The sequence below is a fragment of the Zalophus californianus genome, chromosome 15 (assembly GCF_009762305.2).
Source record: "Zalophus californianus isolate mZalCal1 chromosome 15, mZalCal1.pri.v2, whole genome shotgun sequence".
NCBI lineage: Eukaryota > Metazoa > Chordata > Mammalia > Carnivora > Otariidae > Zalophus > Zalophus californianus.
The window spans coordinates 55,890,681-55,909,647 of record NC_045609.1 but is presented as its reverse complement, the minus strand read 5'-3'; the positions used below and the strand labels follow the sequence as shown (position 1 = coordinate 55,909,647).

Here is an 18,967-nt window from a genome sequence, read left to right as displayed (position 1 = left end):
TAATCTGAACCCACAGGTTCTACTTCTTACTGCATCTGTCCCAACAAATCAAAAACAGCTTCATAAGCTTATTTTCCCCAAAGACTAGGCAGAGGGGAGAGGGGCTAATTGCTATTAGTTAAGCTATTTATCTTAGGAAGACAGATTTAATGAATCTAGATACTACTGGGCAGTGTAAGGTTATATTTTAGTCTGTGGTACCAAAAGTTTGTGATGCTTTGGGTACTAGAACATTGATATGATCTTAAATTCTTGATTTTAAAAACCAAGTGGAGAAAAAAAATCTGTAAAAAGAAGATTTCATATATAGACTGAAAAGATACTATTAAATAACAAAAATTCAGCTGAGTAACTTAAAGATCAAATTGGCCTTATTCAATGATTCATGAAATGGGCAGCATCCCATCTAGCAAATAGAAAGGAGCTCCATCCAGAAAAGGAGAGGTTTTTAAATGCAGAGAGGAAATTATTAGCAAAGAACATATTGTTTTAGGTAAGGCCACCCTCCTATAGGGAACGCAAAGGGTCTATCAGATTATCTCCTTGTGCTGCCCAGGAAATTCCAAGTTGACTGATGAAAAGTCACATTTCTTGGAGAAGCTGAAGCTGCACTTAGGCTAGGTATTAAATCTTGGTGGGGTTTAGCATAAGTGATTCCAGTTTGGGCTACTGTCTCCTTTTTAACAATACATATCCCTTTTTTATCTTTATTCCAAAAGTTAGTCACCAGTAGATCCTTAAGAAATATTTTCTAAATTCTAATGCAAAAATACTCAACCCTAGTTTAATTGAACAGTCTTTCCCTTCTGCACATGTTAGAGAAAATACCTCCACAGTGTTGGCTGGGTGCCACCATGGGTCGATGGTTAAGGGTTTCAGCTGGGTTCTTACTGCTGCTTGGCAGTCCTCTCCCTGTCCCCAGCCAGCTCGCTCTTCTGTTTCTGAATCGTGCCTACATCACACTTCCTCAACTCAGGTGGCATATCTTCCCAATTCTCAGAGGTCCCTTTCTTACTCTCACCTGTATCTATACTCGCATATTCTTCCTTCTGCTTTCCTAGGAATAGCAGACCAGACCACTACCTCTCCTCCAATCCTGCCTTCTTCAGGACATTTTCTTCATTTATTCTCAACTCTGTAATACCAACATGTGAACAAGCACGGGCCTCTCCTGTATCTTAAAATCATCCTCACTTCTCCATCTTGCAATCTTAATTCTTTCTTTCGTTCTCCATTTCATTCCTCTGCTGATTACACTTTTAGGAGAGTTGTCCCCACTCATTGTGTCCATTCCATTACTGTTCACTAAAGAGATTTTTATTGACCACCCATAATCTGATTTCTACAGCTCTCTAATTGTAGTTCAATTAGAAGATTGTAGAAATTCAATCTTCCATCCCTATCTTGCTTGAATCTCTGTAAGCTTAACTTCTGCTGTTCATTCCTTCCTTAAAATTTTCCTTTTGGCTTCTATGATACTGTTTTCCTCATTTTCTTTTCTATCTAAGTGTTTTTCAGTTTTCTAGCTAATAATTTCCTTTTTCAAGTTTTCTTTGCTAATAATCCACCTTCACCCCCCCACCACCACCACTTCCTCTCTGCCTTTTGTTCTACTCAAATCCTTGATGCCTACTGTTCTTAAGAATCTGTCCTGCTTTTGGCAACTGCAAAGCTGGGGAGATCCTGGATGTCAGATCTCATTGTCCTCCCAGTCCTTCCACTCCTTCCCCAATCCCAAATGGTTTGTTAAAAAAAAAAAAAAAAGAAGAAGAAGAAGAAGCAGCCTCACTTCACTTTTCCTCATCTTCTCCTATTTTCAACTTTGGCCCCCTAAATCTGTATCTCTAGCACAGACCTTTCTCCTGAGCTCCATGTCACTGTTCACATGCACCTTGTATCCACCAAGGGGTTCATCTGGCACCAATAAACTGAACACGTCAAAACTGAACTCTTAAGCTTCCTTCTTCTGCCCGTACCTCCCACATCTACTCTCACCCTCTCTGATCTGGGTTATTATGATGGCCTCTTGCATAGATTTCTTGCCTCTCCTCCCACCGTTCATTCCTCCAGACGTCCATGAATTTATCTGTCTAAAATGCACATCTGGGGCACCTGGGTGGCTCAGTCGGTTAAGTGACTGCCTTCAGCTCGGGTCATGATCTTGGGGTCTTGGGATCGAGCCCCACGTCGGGCTCCCTGCTCAGCGGGCAGCCTGCTTCTCTCCCTCTGCAGCTTCCTCTCCTTGTGCTTTCTCTCTCTCTCTCTCAAATGAATAAATAAAAATAAAATAAAAGTAAAATGCACATCTGATTAGGTCATTTTCTTGCTTAAAATCCTTCAGTGGTATCCCATCTAATAAGCACCAGATTCCTTAACATGATTCTTCATGACCTGATTCTTGGCTTCCTTTCTAAAAACTTCTTTTTTATATAAGTTTATTTTTTTTTCGTAATCTCTGCACCCAACATGGCACTCAAACTCATGACTCTGAGATCCTAAGTTGCACAGTCACTGACTGAGCCAGTCAGTGCCCCTCTAAAAGCCTCCTACATTTTTTTCACGTGTGTCTCACATTATTTCCCACACAGGTGCTATCCTCCTAGCATTTGCACACTCAACTCTCTTAAAATGTTTTCCCATCTTGTTTTTGATGAACTTCCTCTCATTTCTCAAGATTATCTCAGTGTTTCTTTCATACTACCTCTGAAACCTCCTCTGCCCCAGTGTAAATTTAAGGGCTGTTTCTTATGTACTCTCATAACACATTGGTGTGCATTCATCATGTATTATGATAAATGCTTTGTTTACTTATGGCTCTTCCCCTACTAGACTCTGAACTCTGAGGTGCCAGATAGATTCAGCTGGAATTACCTCAGCTATCATTGCTCAAATGAAAACCTCACCCTTGTGTGAGTGTGTGTGTGTGTGTTTGTGTGTGTGTGTGTGTGTGTGTGTGTAAAGCCATATGGAGATATTTGAAAAAAATATGTACATATCAGGAAAAGTGTTTTCAGATAGTAATGATTCTTCTAATATAAAAAGGCCATCAATTAGTTCTGTTATTTTTACAAAAATGAATTCCATTTCATTCAGTCTACAAAATAATGAAAACAGGTTTCTAAAGTCTCTTATTGTAACTGATTCTAAATATGTTCACCCAGAAATTTATGGTATTTGAAAATAATTTAAAGACTTGGAAATGTGGGTTTTAACCCATTGTCAGTTGAAAACAATGTCCTAACACTAAATGAATGCTTCCTGAATCTTCCTTCACACATGGTCCTGAAGAGAGGTGGCAAATCAGCTCTTTTGAGAAGTTCTGGCAATTGAGAGGATAGGAAAGGTGAATGTAAGGTAAATACAAGTGAAGAAAAAAACATCTAGAGCATGAATCTTACTGAAAAATTTCCTCAGAATTGATACCCAATTTGAATATGACTCTCAAAATCCGTCTTCTCTAGGGAAGTACTCAATTTTTAACCTCACGATAGGGAAACTCTTTAAGATAGGTCATTTCCACCATGCAGAAAAAGGTTCCTGGCCCATCCACAAAGGTCAGTAGATTCATCTTACTTTTAATTCTTCAACTGTGGTTTCAAATAATGTGCCTTACAGGAGAAATGGTGTCATAGGTATTTCTATTAATCAGAAAGTCTTAGTACATTTCATTGAATGCAGAGGCAATTAATTAAGATCAAAGAAGTAAGTTTAAAATTATTTCTTTCTGAATAATGTTTGAAACATATTATTCATGATCATGATATAAACTTTGTCCTTCATTTGATTATCCTTAAAAATTCACCTTTTAATACAACAGGGTCAACACAGAAAGCCTGTGTCTTTCCTGAATCTTTCATAGTGTCCCTTTAACATACTAGATTTAAATTTAATGACCAAGAATTCTACTAGTGGTAGAATTTTTATTTAAAATTATATTATAAATTGTTTATAAAACGTTATTTTATTATGCTTTTCTCATCTTAATTTTTTTCATACTTTTTAATGTTTCTTTACATTTTATAGATAAACTCATTGGAGTTCATTGTACCAATGGAATTAACAGAACAGGATATCTGATATGTAGGTAAGAATGATATAGGTGCTAAATTTTCAAGTCTGTCTTCTTGAGAAGAAAATTTTAAAATTCAGGCTTACTTATCCTGTAAAATTAAAATGATATTTTTAATTCAGGTACCTTATCGATGTTGAAGGCTGGCATCCAGATACAGCAATTCAAGGTATTTTTAGAAAGTTCAGCTAAAAGCAAGGACCAATTTATGAAAATGTCTAGTGCCATGTAAATGAATATGGATTAAAATATGGATAATAATGATTTTTTCTTTTTTATTCTAGTTACTACCTTTCCGTTAATAGCTTTTCAACTTAATACACTTTAACTAGATTTTTCGTATAGCCATTTACTCCAAAAAAAGAAAAGAAAACATGGGAACATTAAAAATTAAGGTAGTAATGTTTTTATATTAAAATATCTATAACTTTTTAGGATCTCATCACGGCTACCATAATAAATCATTTTATTATATAATCTGTTAGTTGGTGAGCAAAATCCAAGGATCTTGTCACAAAATTTATCTCATTAATTTTATTTGATCAACATTAATCCTTCATTGATTATTCTTAGCTTTTGGTGAGGCCCGTGGTCATCGAATAGATGGATGTGTGTACTTAAAGGATCTCAAAACTCGACCCATGAGAAGGTAAATTTTAAACTGGACTGTGAGTTGTATCTTATCCAAGGATCTTACTCCTTTAGTAGATTTCTTTCTTATCCTTTGCAGGTTTCTTAAATTAAAACCTTTGTTACACTCTCATTGTTAAATATAAAAACCAAAAGAAACCTAATATGCATATCATTAGGACACTCTGCTGGCCATAACTGATTTTTGTGTTAAATATATTCAGAAGTTTTAAGAAACTATCCTAAAGAATATTAATCATAGTTAAAATCTACCATTGTTACCCTGTCAAAAAATTCAGACTTTGTCATCTCCTAAATTGAGCATCATAGAGCATGGAAGAAATTATTTTGAACTGAAAAAGCTTTAAGTATACAGGTATTACCAGTCAGTCACCTTTACCATATCAGAGGAGCCTTGAGATGCCTCTCCTAAAATGGTAGTCTTTGACTTGGCAATATAGTAGATATAGCTGGAGAATGTTTTAAAAAGACAGATTCCTAGGGCCCACCATATAAGCTACTAATTTAATAGGTTTAGTGTGGTGTTTAAGGAGAGAAGTGTCAGGAATTTGATTTTTAAAAGATTCTCATGATTGGGAGCCAATGTGCTAGACCATATACATTGACTAAGTAATTCATGGACTTCCAACCTTAGTAAACTGAAAAATGTACCCTTTAGTAAGTAAATGATTTGACTTCTTTGATAGAACTCTTGATCATCATCTATTATAATAGTTTGAGATTGCCTTTTAGAAATAGCAGCTCAGGGGCACGTGGGTCTGACTCTTAGTTTCAGCTGAGATCGTGATCTCAGGGTCGTGAGATAGAGCCCCACGTGGGGCTCTGTGCTGAGTGTGGAGTCTGCTAAAGTTTCTCTCTCCCTCTTCCCCTGCCCCTCCCTGCCTCACGTGCGCTCACATTCTCGCTCGCTCTCTCAAACAAATAAATAAAAAAAAAAAATTCTATCTTAGAAAAAATAGAAAAAGCACAGTTTATTTTAATAGTAAATAGATAAAAGATGCATTTACTTCTTGAGGTCTATACTGATTCATGATACTAAGACTATGTATCATCATAGAGGAACATATTTTTCTTTGGTAAGAAATCCTTTGCCCACTTTATTTAAAAACTACCTCAAGCAGGACACCTAGGTGGTTCAGTTGATAAGCATCTGACTCTTGATCTCAGCTCAGGTCTTGATCGGGGTCGTGAGTTCAGGCCCCACATTGGGCAGAGCCTACTTAAAACAGACAGACAAAAAAACCCACATCAAACGGGCACCTGAGTGGCTCAGTTGGTTAAGCGTCTGCCGTTGGCTCAAGTCATGATCTTGGGGTCCTGGGATCGAGCCCTGAATCGGGCTCCCTGCTCAGCGGGGAGTCTGCTTCTCTCTCTTCCTCTCCCCCTTCCGCCCCTGCTCATGTTCTCTCTGTCTCTCTTTCTCTCAAATAAATTAAATCTTAAAAAAAAACTACACCAAACAAGTTACCTAGACAAAAAATTTAAGATGGGCCAGGATACAACTTGCTTGTTTATTCACTTTGAGAGTGAAATTTAGTAATTCAACAAATATTCATCGAATATCTGATATATTCTAGGCACCATTCTGGATGCTGGGGACATAGCAGCAAACAGAACAGACTAAAATATAGAGCTTATATTCTAGTTGGAGGCAAACAATAAACAATTTAAATAAGTAAAATATGTAGCTTGTGATTCAGTGTTAATTACTATGGAAGAAAGTAAACCTGGAAAGGGGAATGGAGGATGTCAAGGTGATGGTAGGGAAGGTTGAGATTTAGAAGGATCACCAAGGAAAGCCTCACTAAAAAGGTGACATGTGACTAAAGCCCTGAAGGAAGAAAGGGAGCAATCCCTGTGATTAGGTTTGACTGTTGACCCTACCCAGCATGGACCCTGTTGTCAGCCATCTTCAATGTCCTTACCAGGACCCTAGATTTGTTCATTCCACTGACTTTCCATTTGGCCAGTATGGTAATTCCCAATTTTGGGAATTTTCAACAGCTTCCCTTCCTGAGCTGATAAGTATCATAGTCAAACTATGTTAAGTTTAGCTATAAATTAAAATTATCTAACACTCCTTTACTGCTGATGTTTGTTAAACTAGGCAGATTAAAGAAAAGTAAGTGGAGAGAAAATGCAAAGGTAAGAAAATGGGCAGTTAGAGACCACTTGTTAAATTTGGCAAGAAATGGAAAGAGGATAAACATCCATAGGAAACTGTAGGATCTGTTTGCTCATTACTATGACCATACAACAAATGTGAGTGATACTCTGACTAACCATTCCAGAATTTAAGCAATAATATAATATCTGCTATTCTGTGCTTTAAAGTCCTTTGCAGATTATCTGCAAATACGAGACTAAGCAACATTGCCATCTTATAAAAACCACGAACTGACCGTGACCTACTTCCCCAGAGCCTTCGCCCTTAAGATCCTAGGATAGCGTACGTAAATTTAAGCCAGAGACTACTGGTAGCAAAAAACAAGAGATGTAAAGCTGTGCCCAGACTGAACTGATGCAAGAGGAAGTTACTTTTGGAAAGACTTTGTAAGTTCTAAATTTGAAATAAAGACCCAAAGTCCCTTCCTATTTGTAGTTCCATCCCTCTCCTTAACCCAGCACTATAACTGTTCACATCCATATAAGGAGAAAGCAGTGTGGATTAGAGAGAATTTTTTTGGAGAGATTTTGCTGCCACCTTTACCTTTTTCCTGAAAATTCTTTGATCTGATCATGCTTTGTAAGACTCTTGAAATTCATGTACCAAATAGGGAAAGTAGACATTATTTACTTATATCCTTGCCTTTAGAGACTAAATTCAGAGTCTGAAGGTAATTTCTTACAAAATTCCTATGAATAAATTCAGAGTCTGAAGATATTTCTTTTTTTTTTTTTAAGATTTTATTTATTTATTTGATAGACACCGAGAGAGGGAACATAAGCAGGGGGAGTGGGAGAGGCAGAAGCAGGCTTCCCGCTTGAGCAGGGAGCCCGATGTGGGGCTTGATCCCAGGACCCTGAGATCATGACCTGAGCAGAAGGCAGATGCTTAACAACTGAGCCACCCAGGCACCCCTGAAGATATTTCTTATGAATGAAGATGAAAGCAAAATCTGAAAGTTTTCTGCTTCCCTTTGAGCTAATTGCTAATTCTTTTTAAAAAATAGTCTCATTATGATTAGTCACTCGTAAAAAGAAGGTATTTCTCGTTCAACTTCTTTTAACTATCCAGAATTCAGCTGGTTCACAGAAAATTCTACCTACTACCCTCCCAAAGGATTGTATTTATTGAGAACTTTAGACTTGGAGAAAGTAAAAACTTTCTTCCAAAGCTTTAGTAAAGTTTTTGTAGCCAACTAGATTACAGCTAAATACCTCCCTGCTGTGGGTGTGAGTGCTCACTTGATGTTTTTCTTATTAGATTCACAAACACCTAATCATTGTCTACTCCACCCTTCAAAACTTAAGCTTTGAATACTTCAGAAACTCTTCACAGGGCATCATGACTATGGGCTTATTATTTTTTCTTGCCTTTTCCTTTTGGGTCTTTGCTTCAATGTGAACCTGGCTTGGCCCTAAAGACTGTACATTCTATAAAGGGCAGCAAACTGTTTCTTAAAGAGCCAGATAGTAAATACTGTAGGCTTGCAGGCCATGTCGTCTCTGTTACATATCTGCCACAGTAGCCTTAAAACAGCCATAGACAACATAAACAAATAGGCTGTGTTCAGTAAAACCTATTTACAAAAACAAATTGCTTAGCTTCCTAACCCCTGTTCTAAACTGTTCCCATTTGCTGTGGGTTAATTTTATTTCCTTCCCTTGGTGCTGGAATAAAATACATCTGCACTTTGTCTTATTATAACATGAAGAATATGCTATACTGTTACTTTCTCCAGGTTACTATCCTGGTATCTACCTGAACCTTCTAGATGTCTTAAATACCTGGCTCACATTATCTTTTTTTTTTTTTTTGAGTTGAGATTCATAAAACATGAAGTTAACCAATTTAAAGTGAATGATTGTGAGTGCCTGGGTGGCTCAGTTGGTTAAGCAACTGCCTTCGGCTCAGGTCATGATCTTGGAGTCCTGGGATCGAGTCCTGCATCAGGCTCCCTGCTCAGCGGGGAGTCTGCTTCTCCTTCTGACTCTCCCCCCTTTCATGCTCTCTCTCTCTCTATCTCATTCTCTCTCTCAAATAAATAAATAAAATCTTTAAAAAAATAAAAAAAATAAAGTGAATGATTGCATGGTGTTTAGTACTTTTACAGTGTTGTGTGACCACCACCTTTATTGAATGAAAAACATTTTCATCACCCCAAAAGAAACCCCATATCCATAAAGCATCTGCTTACCATTAACCCCTTTCCCCAACTCCTGACAGCTACTGATCTGTGTTCTGTCCCTATGGGTTTACCTATTGATAATTCCTGTAAATGGAGTCACACAATAGACTAGCTTCTTTCACTTAGCATCATGTTTTTGAGATTCATCTATGTATAGCATATATCGGCACTTCATTTCGTGTTATGGCTGAGTAATGTTCCATTGTATATGCACTACAATCTGTTTATTCATCTGTTGATGGACATTTGGGCTGTTTCCTCCTTTTAAACCTCACTTTTTATTTATTTTTTGTGGTAATTATTTTTTTGTTTAAATTCAATTAATTAACATATAATGTATTGTTAGTTTTAGAGGTAGAGGTCAGTGATCCATCAGTCTTATATAATACCCAGTGTTCATTCCATCACGTGCCCTCCTAAATGTCCATCACCCAGTTTACCCCATCTGTTTCCACCTTTTTGCTATTGTGAATAGTGCTACTATGAATATATGTGTATATGTATTTATTTGAGTACCTGTCTTCAATTTTTGGATCAATGGGTATGAGAGAACGGTGATTCTCAAATATGGCTATTTGGGGTTACTTGAGGGCTTGTTAAATGTAGACTTCTTTAGCTCACCTATACCTAGTGAATCAGAATGTCTGAAGAAGGGCCTAGGAATTTTTTATGTTTTTTTAATGCATTCAGAATGATTTCTGTTGCCAGTAGGTCACATTTGAGAATCACTATAATAACAAGCTTAGGTTTCAGAATTGAAATTAATAGGCCAAATTGCTGAGCTAAAACCAATATGATGAGATTTATGGAGAAATAGGTATAATCCTACAATTGTTGATTTTTTTTAAATTGCACTGACAAGATGTGGAGGCCTTAGTAGTTCAGATGATAAAAACAGGAATTTTACTTGATGTAGTATGATACAGCTGATCAAAAAGCTAATGTACTTTAAAGGTTGGCATTTAAAGTTTCAAATTGAGGTCAAAGGAGATAGTAGTTTTACTATACATATGGTTCTGCCACATTTCCAGTATTGAGTTCAGTTCTATAGATCACAATTTTAAATCACTGAGAAACCAAGGTGAGTGATAACCGGGTCTCGGGTCTCGTATAACATAGCACTGGGGCAGTTAAGTTCTCTCAGCACTTTGGTTTTTGACCTCCACAAAGAGAGAAATTAGTAATAGATTTTTCAGGTGCCCTTTGGCTCCCAAATGCAATGAACAAAATTTTCACTGACCCTGGTTATTGCTTTTATAGAAATGAATTCCCAGCGTACAAGAAGGGAGTGTGGGAAGTGTTAAATGGGACATAAACACATCAGGTGTTTGTTTTTCGAAGCACACAAATAGAGATGTAGCTCCAGAGCCTAAAATTAGAGCCAACGGCAGCAAGACTTTAACAATTTATAAAATTTAATATTTATATAATATTTTTCCAACTTTATTGAGCAATAATTTTCAAATACTTGTATATAGTTAAAGTGTACAGCCTGGTGATTTGATATATGTATATATTGTGGAATGATTACTAAGAACAAAACAACACATCCACCACCTCACTTAACTCTTTTTTTGTGGTAAGAATGCTTAAGATCTACTCTCAGCATCTTTTAAGTTTACAATACCATATTGTTAACTATATTCATCATGCTGTACATTAAATCTTGGAACTTATGCTTCTTATAACTGACAGTTTGTACCCTTTGAACTGCATTTTCCCTGTTTCCTCTGCCACTCTCTGCCCTGGCAACCACAATTCTATTCTTTGAAATGAGCTGGGGTTTTTTGTTTTTTGGGCTATTTTTAGATTCCACAGAAAGTATTTGTCTTTCTCTGTGGCTTATCTCAGTTGGCATAATGCCCTTCAGATTCATCTATGTTGTTGCAAATAGCAAGATTTCTTTCTTATGGCTGATACTCCTGTGTGTGTGTATTTCCCAGCTTTTCTTTGTATTCATACATTGAAAGACTTAGGTTGTTTTCATATCTTGGCTATTGTGAATAATGCTGCAGTGAACATGGGGTGCAGAGATCTCTTCAAAATGATGATCTCAATTCCTTTGGATAAACTCCGAGGAGTAGGGTTGCTGGATTAGATGGTAGTTCTATTTTTAATTATTCCAGGAACCACAACACTGTTTTCCGTAATGGTTGTACCAATTTACATTCCCACCATAGTGCACAAACAGCTACATAGACGAGGTTTACTGGGGTTCTGCTGCTCTCCTTTTCCCTCGTGGGGTGAAATCCCTCCAAAGGGATCCCTCCTGGCACCAAGCTGCTCTGAAATGGGGGATGGGGTGATGCAGGTAAAATGCTTTCTAGGCTTTTCTATGTGGCCATCCTTGGTTTTCTGAGCTCCACAAGGTTTCTACTGCTTCCTCGATGTAGTCCAGAGCTTTCTCAGGCCATTTTTATCAGTTTGTAGTTAGTTATTTTGTTGTTTTGGGGAGAGATGACCATTGGCACCTCCTAGCCCTCCATCTTGCTCACATAACACCTCTATACAATATTAATTTTAAGGGATGAAAGACTGTTTCCAGCTTAGATGTTTATAATACAATTTCTATGTGTGCTATTATAAAGGGATTTTTATGTAAAACTGGACATAGTAGTCACCATACTTAAATCCAGTATTTACTTTTGCCAAGTATTTCTTACTGAACTATTTATATTTAAGAATTTATAAGAGGGGTGCCTGGGTGGCTCAGTAGGTTAGGTATTGTACTCTAAGAGTTTAATTGTGCTTCTGATTATTGAAAGATAAAAGTAGGGGCGCCTGGGTGGCTCAGTTAGCTAAGTGTCTGCCTTCAGCTCAGGTCATGATCCCAGAGTCCAGGGTTTGAGCCCCGCATCAGGTCCCCCTGCTCAGTGGGGAGCCTGCTTCTCCCTCTGCCTCTCCCCCTGCTTGTGCTCTTTCTCTGTCAAATAAATAAATAAAATCTTTTTTAAAAATTCAAAAACGATAAAAGTAAAACAAAAGGCTATTAAAAGAGAGGAAATTTTATTAGCCAATTTGTAAAGTAGGAGAGTTCTTAGACCCAAGATTTCGGAGCAGGATAAAAATGATAGCACCAGACCTTCTGTTTGCAGCCATGATAGAGTAACAGGAACCAGATTTACTCTCCCACCTAACTAACAGTTAAATAACTAAACAACTTAAAAAGCAGAGAAAATATATGAAAAGACAATTTTTAAGAAGTTGGATATCAGGCATAAAGGACAGTTATCTCTGAGAAATGGCAAACCGTGGACATAGATGACCTAGGATTGCTCCAGTTTACTGCCTTAGAGCTTCCAGGCCATGGCACAGGAAAGGGGGAGTCATGGCAGAGCCAGACAGTTGCCCTAAGTTCAGGAGACAGAATGATCGGAGAGACCAGCGCAGCTATGCTGGAGAGCAGAGAGCTACACAGAGAATTCTCTAGATCAGCAGAGAGGTGCCTGTGTGGAAGGAGACTACCTGAGGCCAGGGTAAGAACTAATGGAAGGTTAGAGGGAATGGTTTTCACACAGAGCCAGGAGTAGTGCTTTTTCCCACCAGCCAGACTGGAAAGCGGCCTAGTCGATAGAATACAGGTTACTACTCAAAAGGGTCTTGTCTCACTAATGGGGAATAGTTAGCCCTAGACTGCACACTACTCTTAGTTTATCTAATAATTCTTAAAAGCAACATGTAAAAGGATCAAATTATTTCCAAGTAATTTATCTGCCTCCTAAAACAAAGCTCAAGAATATTTGTATCAATACCAAAATATACAGCACCATGAATTTGGGTTATTTTCCTCCTAATTTTTCTCAGTTCCTGTTGTGAAAATGTGGGAGGTTGCAGAGTATAATGAAAAAAATATTAGATTGAAAGTCAGGAGAGCTGAGTTCTTGTCTAGTTCTGCCACTAACTTGTCATGTGACCTTGGTCAAGTCTTCCTTTTTCCTGGCAGTTACCTCGGGGGTAAACTGAAGGATTTGGATCAAACTCTGAAGCTCCCTTAAATGCTTAAATTCTGTTGTCTTCAGGCCTTCTATATTTGCTCAGAGGAACCAAGAACATTAAATGCAGAAAACATTACTTGATTCTACTTAGTTTAGCAGTTTGTTTTACTGTCTGTTCTTATTGGACATGAGGGATTTTCTAATTTTATTTATTATAAAAAATGTAAGTAATTTAGAGTGAATTTGAAGTTTTATATTTTCAAATAATTTTAGTTATTTAATGGACAAACCAAATTACGCATAAAACATTTTAACAACTTTATTGAGGTGTATTTTATATATCATATAATTTACCCATTTCAAAGGTACGATTCAAGGATTTTTGGTAAATTTACCAAGTTGTGTATCCATCACTGTATATTAGCTTTAAACCACTTCTATCATCCTAATAAAATCCTTCATATTTATTGATTGTTAATCCCCATTCCCCCACCCCAGGCAACCACTAATCTCCTTTTCATCTCTATATATTTACCTTTTCTGGACATTTCATATAAACAGAATCGCATAATATGTAGTCTCTTGTGTTTGACTTCTTCATTTAGCATAATGTTTTTGAGGTTCGCCCATGCCATAGCATATATCAGTAGTTGGTTCTTTTTTATTGCTGGATAATATTCCACTATGTTCATATACCACATTTTGTCTGTCCATTATCAGTTAATGGACATTTAAGTTGTTTCCAGTTTTTGGCTTTTGTCAGTAGTGCGGCTAATAAGAACATTCATGTGAAGGTCTTTGTGTGGGTATGTGTTTTCATTTCTCATGGATTGATATCTAGGGAGGGGATTGCTGGGCTATGTGGTAGACTTCTGCTTAATTTTTTTCCAGCTTTATTGAGATAGAGTTGACATATAACATTGCATAAGTTTAAGGTGTACCATGTGATAATTTGATACACATATATGTTGTGGAATAATAACGACCACAATAAGGTTGGTTAACACCTCGATCACCTCACATAATTACCATTTTTTTTGTGGTGAGAACATTTAAGATCTACTCTCTTAGCAACTTTCAAGTAGTATATAATATAGGATTGTTAACTATAGTCATATTACTGTGCATTGGATCTCCAGAACTTCTTCATTTTATAAGTTTGTACCCTCTGACCCACATCTCCCCATCTACCCACTCCACTACCCAGCTGCTGGCAATGACCATTATACTGTCTTTCTATGAATTAGGCTTTTTTAGATTCCACATATAAGTGAGATCATACACGTCTTTGTCTGACTTATTTCACTTAGTATAATGCCCTTAAGATCTGTTTTGCCACAAATGACATGATCATGCTTAACTTTTTAAGAAACTGCTCAACTGTTTTCCCAAATAAGGATTCCTGTTACTCATTTCTTGCCAGTACTTATTGTCTATCTTTTTTATTTATTGTTTTAGTGGGTGAGAAATGGTATCTCATTGTGGTTTTAATTTACATTTCCTTTTTTTTTTTAAAGATTTTATTTATTTATTTGACAGAGAGAAAGAGGGAGCACAAGCAGGGAGAGTAGGAGAGGGAGAAGCAGTCCCCCGCTGAGTAGGCAGCCCGACGCAGGACTCTGATCCCAGGACCTCAGGATCATGACCTGAGCCGAAGGCAGACACTTAGCCCACTGAGCCACCCAGGCGCCCCTAATATACATTTCCCAATGATTAATAGACATAATACATTTTGTGTTCCTAAATTAAGAGTGGCTTTCTGTTTGTTTTACCTCATTCACATTGCTTTCTTATGATAGGGTTTATGTTTATCAGCAATAGAGTCTAATTGTCACTCTCATATATGACTTACTACCCCCTTCTCTTTTTAATAGTCTCTACCTCATTCTTAGAAAAAAAGTTTCCTTTTTTTTTAAACTTCCATCTTTACAGAATATGATTCCTCTAACTGTAGGATCTCATTGTCACCGTCCCTTTCCCCTCTCATATCTTAAACCTCCCTTGTCACTTTTCTCTTGCTTTCAAACATACTAGATTGAGTGCAGTCCCTATTAAAATTTCAATGGCATTTTTCACGGAAATAGAAAAAAATAGTGCTAAAATTTATATGGCACCATAAAAGACCTCAAATAGTCAAAGCTGTTCTGCGAAAGAAGAATAAAGTCAGAGTCACTGCACTTCCTGATTTCAGATTGTATTACAAAGCTACTGTAATTAAAGCAATATGGTGCTGGCATAAAGGCAAACATATAGACCAATGGAACAGAATAGAGAACGCAGAAACTCCTGCATATACAGTGAACTAATTTTTGACAAGGGTGTCAAGAATACACAATGAGGAAAGGATAGTCTCTTTAATAAATGGTGCTGGGAAAATGGGTATCCACATGCAAAAGAATGAAAGTAGACCCCTGTCTTACACCACTCACAAAAATGAACTCAAAATAGATTGAAGACTTAAATATAAGTCACTAAATCATAAAATTCCTGGAAGAAGACATAGGGGAAAAGCTCCTTGACATTAGTCTTGGCAGTGATTTCTTTGATAAGGCACCAAGAGCTCAGGCAACAAAAGCAAAAAACAAGTGGGACTATATCAAACTAAAAAGATTCTGCACAGTAAAGGAAATAATAAATTGAAAAGGCAATTTAAGAATAGGAGAAAATATTTGCAAGCTCAGTAGCAAAAAAAAAAAAAAAAAAAAACTTTAATGGGCAAAGGACCTGAATAGAATTTCTCTAAAGAAGACACATAAATGGGCCATTAGGTATATGAAAAGATGCTTGATGTCAATAATCATCAGAGAAATGCAAATTAAACAACAAATAGATATTACCTCACACCTGTTAGGATGGCCATTATTAAAAAAGAAAAAATAACTCAGGATATGGAGAAAAGGGAACCCTTGTACACTGTTGGTTAGAATGTAAATGGGCACAGTCATTATGGAAAACAGTATGGAAGTTCTTCAAAAAATTAAGAATAGGGGGTGCTTGGCTGCCTCAGTTGGTAGAGCATTGCAGCTCTTGATCTCAGGAGTTATGAGTTTGGGCCCCACATCGGGCACACAGATTACTTTAAAAAATTAAAAATAGAACTACCCATATGACCCAGCAATCCCACCTCTGGGTATTGAAAATCAGGAATTGAAATCAGGATCTGGAAGAGGTACCTGCACTCCTATGTTCACTGAAGCATTATTCCCAATAGCTCAGATATGGAAACAACCTAAATGTCCATCAACAGATTAATAGACAAAGAAAATGCAGTACATACACACAATGGAATATTATTCAGCCTTAAAAAATAATCTGCCATTAACAGTAACATAGATGGACCTGGAGCACATTATGTTAAGTGAAATAATCCAGACACACAAAGACAAATGCTGGTGGTCTCACTTAAATGTGTAATCTAAAATAGACTCATAGAAGCGGGGTGTAGAATGGTCATGAGGGACTGAGTGGGGGGCAGGGGAATAGGGAGTTGTCAGTCAAGGGGTACAAAGTTTCAGTTATGTAAGATGAGTAATTTCTAGAGATCTATCATATGGCATAGTGACTATAGATAACCATAATGCACTGTATACTTGAAATTCTTAACACATACACACGTGCACACATTATGTGAAAGTGATGCATGTGTTAATTGGCTTAATTATAACAATTATTTCACAGTGTATATGTATATCACATCATCACATTTTATACCTTAGGTATACAGAATTTTAAAAATACCTAGAAGCGTTCTATTGTTTTCTACATCTTGTACAAACTACCATTCCCTTCTTTTGATCCATTATCCAATTTTTAAAACACTTGTCTGGGATCACTGCCTCCATTTCTTTACCTTCTTATTCTCTGCTTAAATGTATCCAGTTTGTTTTTACCACTTAAAATTTCCTTCTCAGAGATCAACAACAACCTAGCCACCTCCTACAGCTTTTCTTTGCAACATCTGGCATCATTAACCACTCTCTACATATACTTTAAATGTTTTATTTTGGACAAAATACTATCCAAGTTTGCCTCTTAATAGTCTCATAGCTCCATTCACCTTAGTTGTCTCCTCTTCTTCCTTCTTGTTGTAGATGTTTGATAAGACTGTCTTTTGTCTCTGGCTTTTATTCCTGTACTCCATTTTCTTGTCATTTCAGCTCTTATTTTTACCATGTGACCCCCCAAATCTTTCTCACACCTGAACTTCATACAAAATCTCACACTTCTGTAGGGAACATTTTCTTTTCAAATCATAGGTGTTTGGGAAAGTTTATATAATAGCTTATAAAAAGAATGGCTTTTATATTTGTTTTTTAAATACAACATCTGTTTTATAATGCACTAAAGCATTATCTTCTTTCAGAGTTTAAGAGGCTAAATAAAATTTAACCAAAAACTGAATTTGGCCTGAGAGCTAGGGATTTCCTTCTTAGTATTTACTCAAGTACTCTGGGAGGAAACCTTACTGGTTATTCATTTCTTATTTCTTACAGGAGCTATTCAATTAAGTTTTCTCTCTCGTGTTTTTCTTCCATTTGAAATCTTTTCCTTGTGCTTTTTATAGCCTTTACCTGAGGAAATGTTATTCCCAATAGATAATGTATGTACCATAACAACGCTAGTATCCTTTTTACTAGAATTTAGGAAAATAATTTTTGAACTCAATATTAATATTCTCCTAAGGTAGTGATTGTCATTTATAGACACTAAGATATAACTCTTCTTTGCCTTCTTCTCTGGCCTTTATCCCTGAGAAGATTGCCTTTATAGCATGTTCAGATGTCATTTTTCTACTTTTTGAAACTAAACAACATTGTAACAATACAAAAATCTTAAGTGTCTTTTAACATAAATTCAGGGAGGCATTCCTAAAGAATACCTCCCATTTAATTTTAATCTTCTCCAATAAAGATACAGTATTCATTCAACATCTCTGATATACTGCTCAGGAATTCTGTTAAGCATTTCTATATGCCAGGCATAGTGCTAAACAGCTGTAAAGGCTGGGAAGAGTGGTGAGTAAAGCCCTCATATATACAAAGGGTTAGGTGTTACGATACAGAACACACTACCCATCCTTTTCCATTCCACAAGTATTTATGGAGTACCTACTGTGTCCTGGCACTCTGCTTGGCTCTGAGAAGTCAACAGTGAATAAGACAGACTCTTTCTCTTTCCTCATGAAGCTTCTAAGTCTCTGTGCAGTCTCACAAGGCCATATGTGAGGGAATTTTGCACTGCTATTTTCTCTACTTGGAATGCTCTATCTTTGCATGCTGACTTCTTTGTTCAAATGTCACCATGTCGGAGAGTCAGCTTTTCCTGTCTTATTTAATATTGTCCCTCTTTCCCAGTCACTGTCTATTATACTACCTTGGAGTTCCTACAAAGCACTTATTACTATCAGAAATGATATCATTTATGTACTTGTTTATGGTCTACCTCTCCTTTGAGAGCAGGGACTTGCCTGATTTGATCATTACCATACCTCTAAGTGTTTGAACGGTGCCTGGCACATTTTGGGCACCTCACAAATACTTGCTGAATGGAAGAGTCAGTGACTGGATGCATGGTACTGGAGAAAGGCATTAACAAATAAGGTAATTTCAGATAGTGAAAGTGTGGGTAATCAGAGGAGGTATACGGAAGGGGAGAGTTAGGGAAGTCTGATGTCTAGTACTTTAGTACCCCTGACCTTATTCCCACACCCCCTTTATCTCTTCCGTTAACCCTTCCTCACAGTGCGTATGCCTGAAGCCCTTAATTTTTATGATCTCTTGGCCACAGGAGATACTGTTTACATCCTCAAAGTTCAAAAATCCTAACATCCTAAAATTTTGCTTGACTGATGACCTCTAACCTCATCGTTCTTAAGCTTTATTCTTTTCACTAAGGCAAAATGGCAAAATATCCACAGATTTTTCCAAGATGCAAATGGTGTGCAGATACGCTTTTTTTCT

The 18,967-nt window shown here is 36.9% G+C and overlaps 1 protein-coding gene across 3 annotated transcripts in view; it reads left to right on the top strand.

Annotated features, from left to right (window-relative positions):
• LOC113923847 overlaps positions 1 to 18,967 on the top strand; it is a 51,789-nt gene that overhangs the window by 26,325 nt on the left and 6,497 nt on the right. For all 3 annotated transcript variants that reach the window (XM_027597023.2, XM_027597022.2, XM_027597021.2), the window contains exons 5-7: positions 4,024 to 4,084; positions 4,192 to 4,238; positions 4,643 to 4,718. In XM_027597023.2, coding sequence (XP_027452824.1) covers positions 4,024 to 4,084; positions 4,192 to 4,238; positions 4,643 to 4,718 — 184 coding nt within the window. The remainder of the gene's footprint in view (positions 1 to 4,023; positions 4,085 to 4,191; positions 4,239 to 4,642; positions 4,719 to 18,967) is intronic.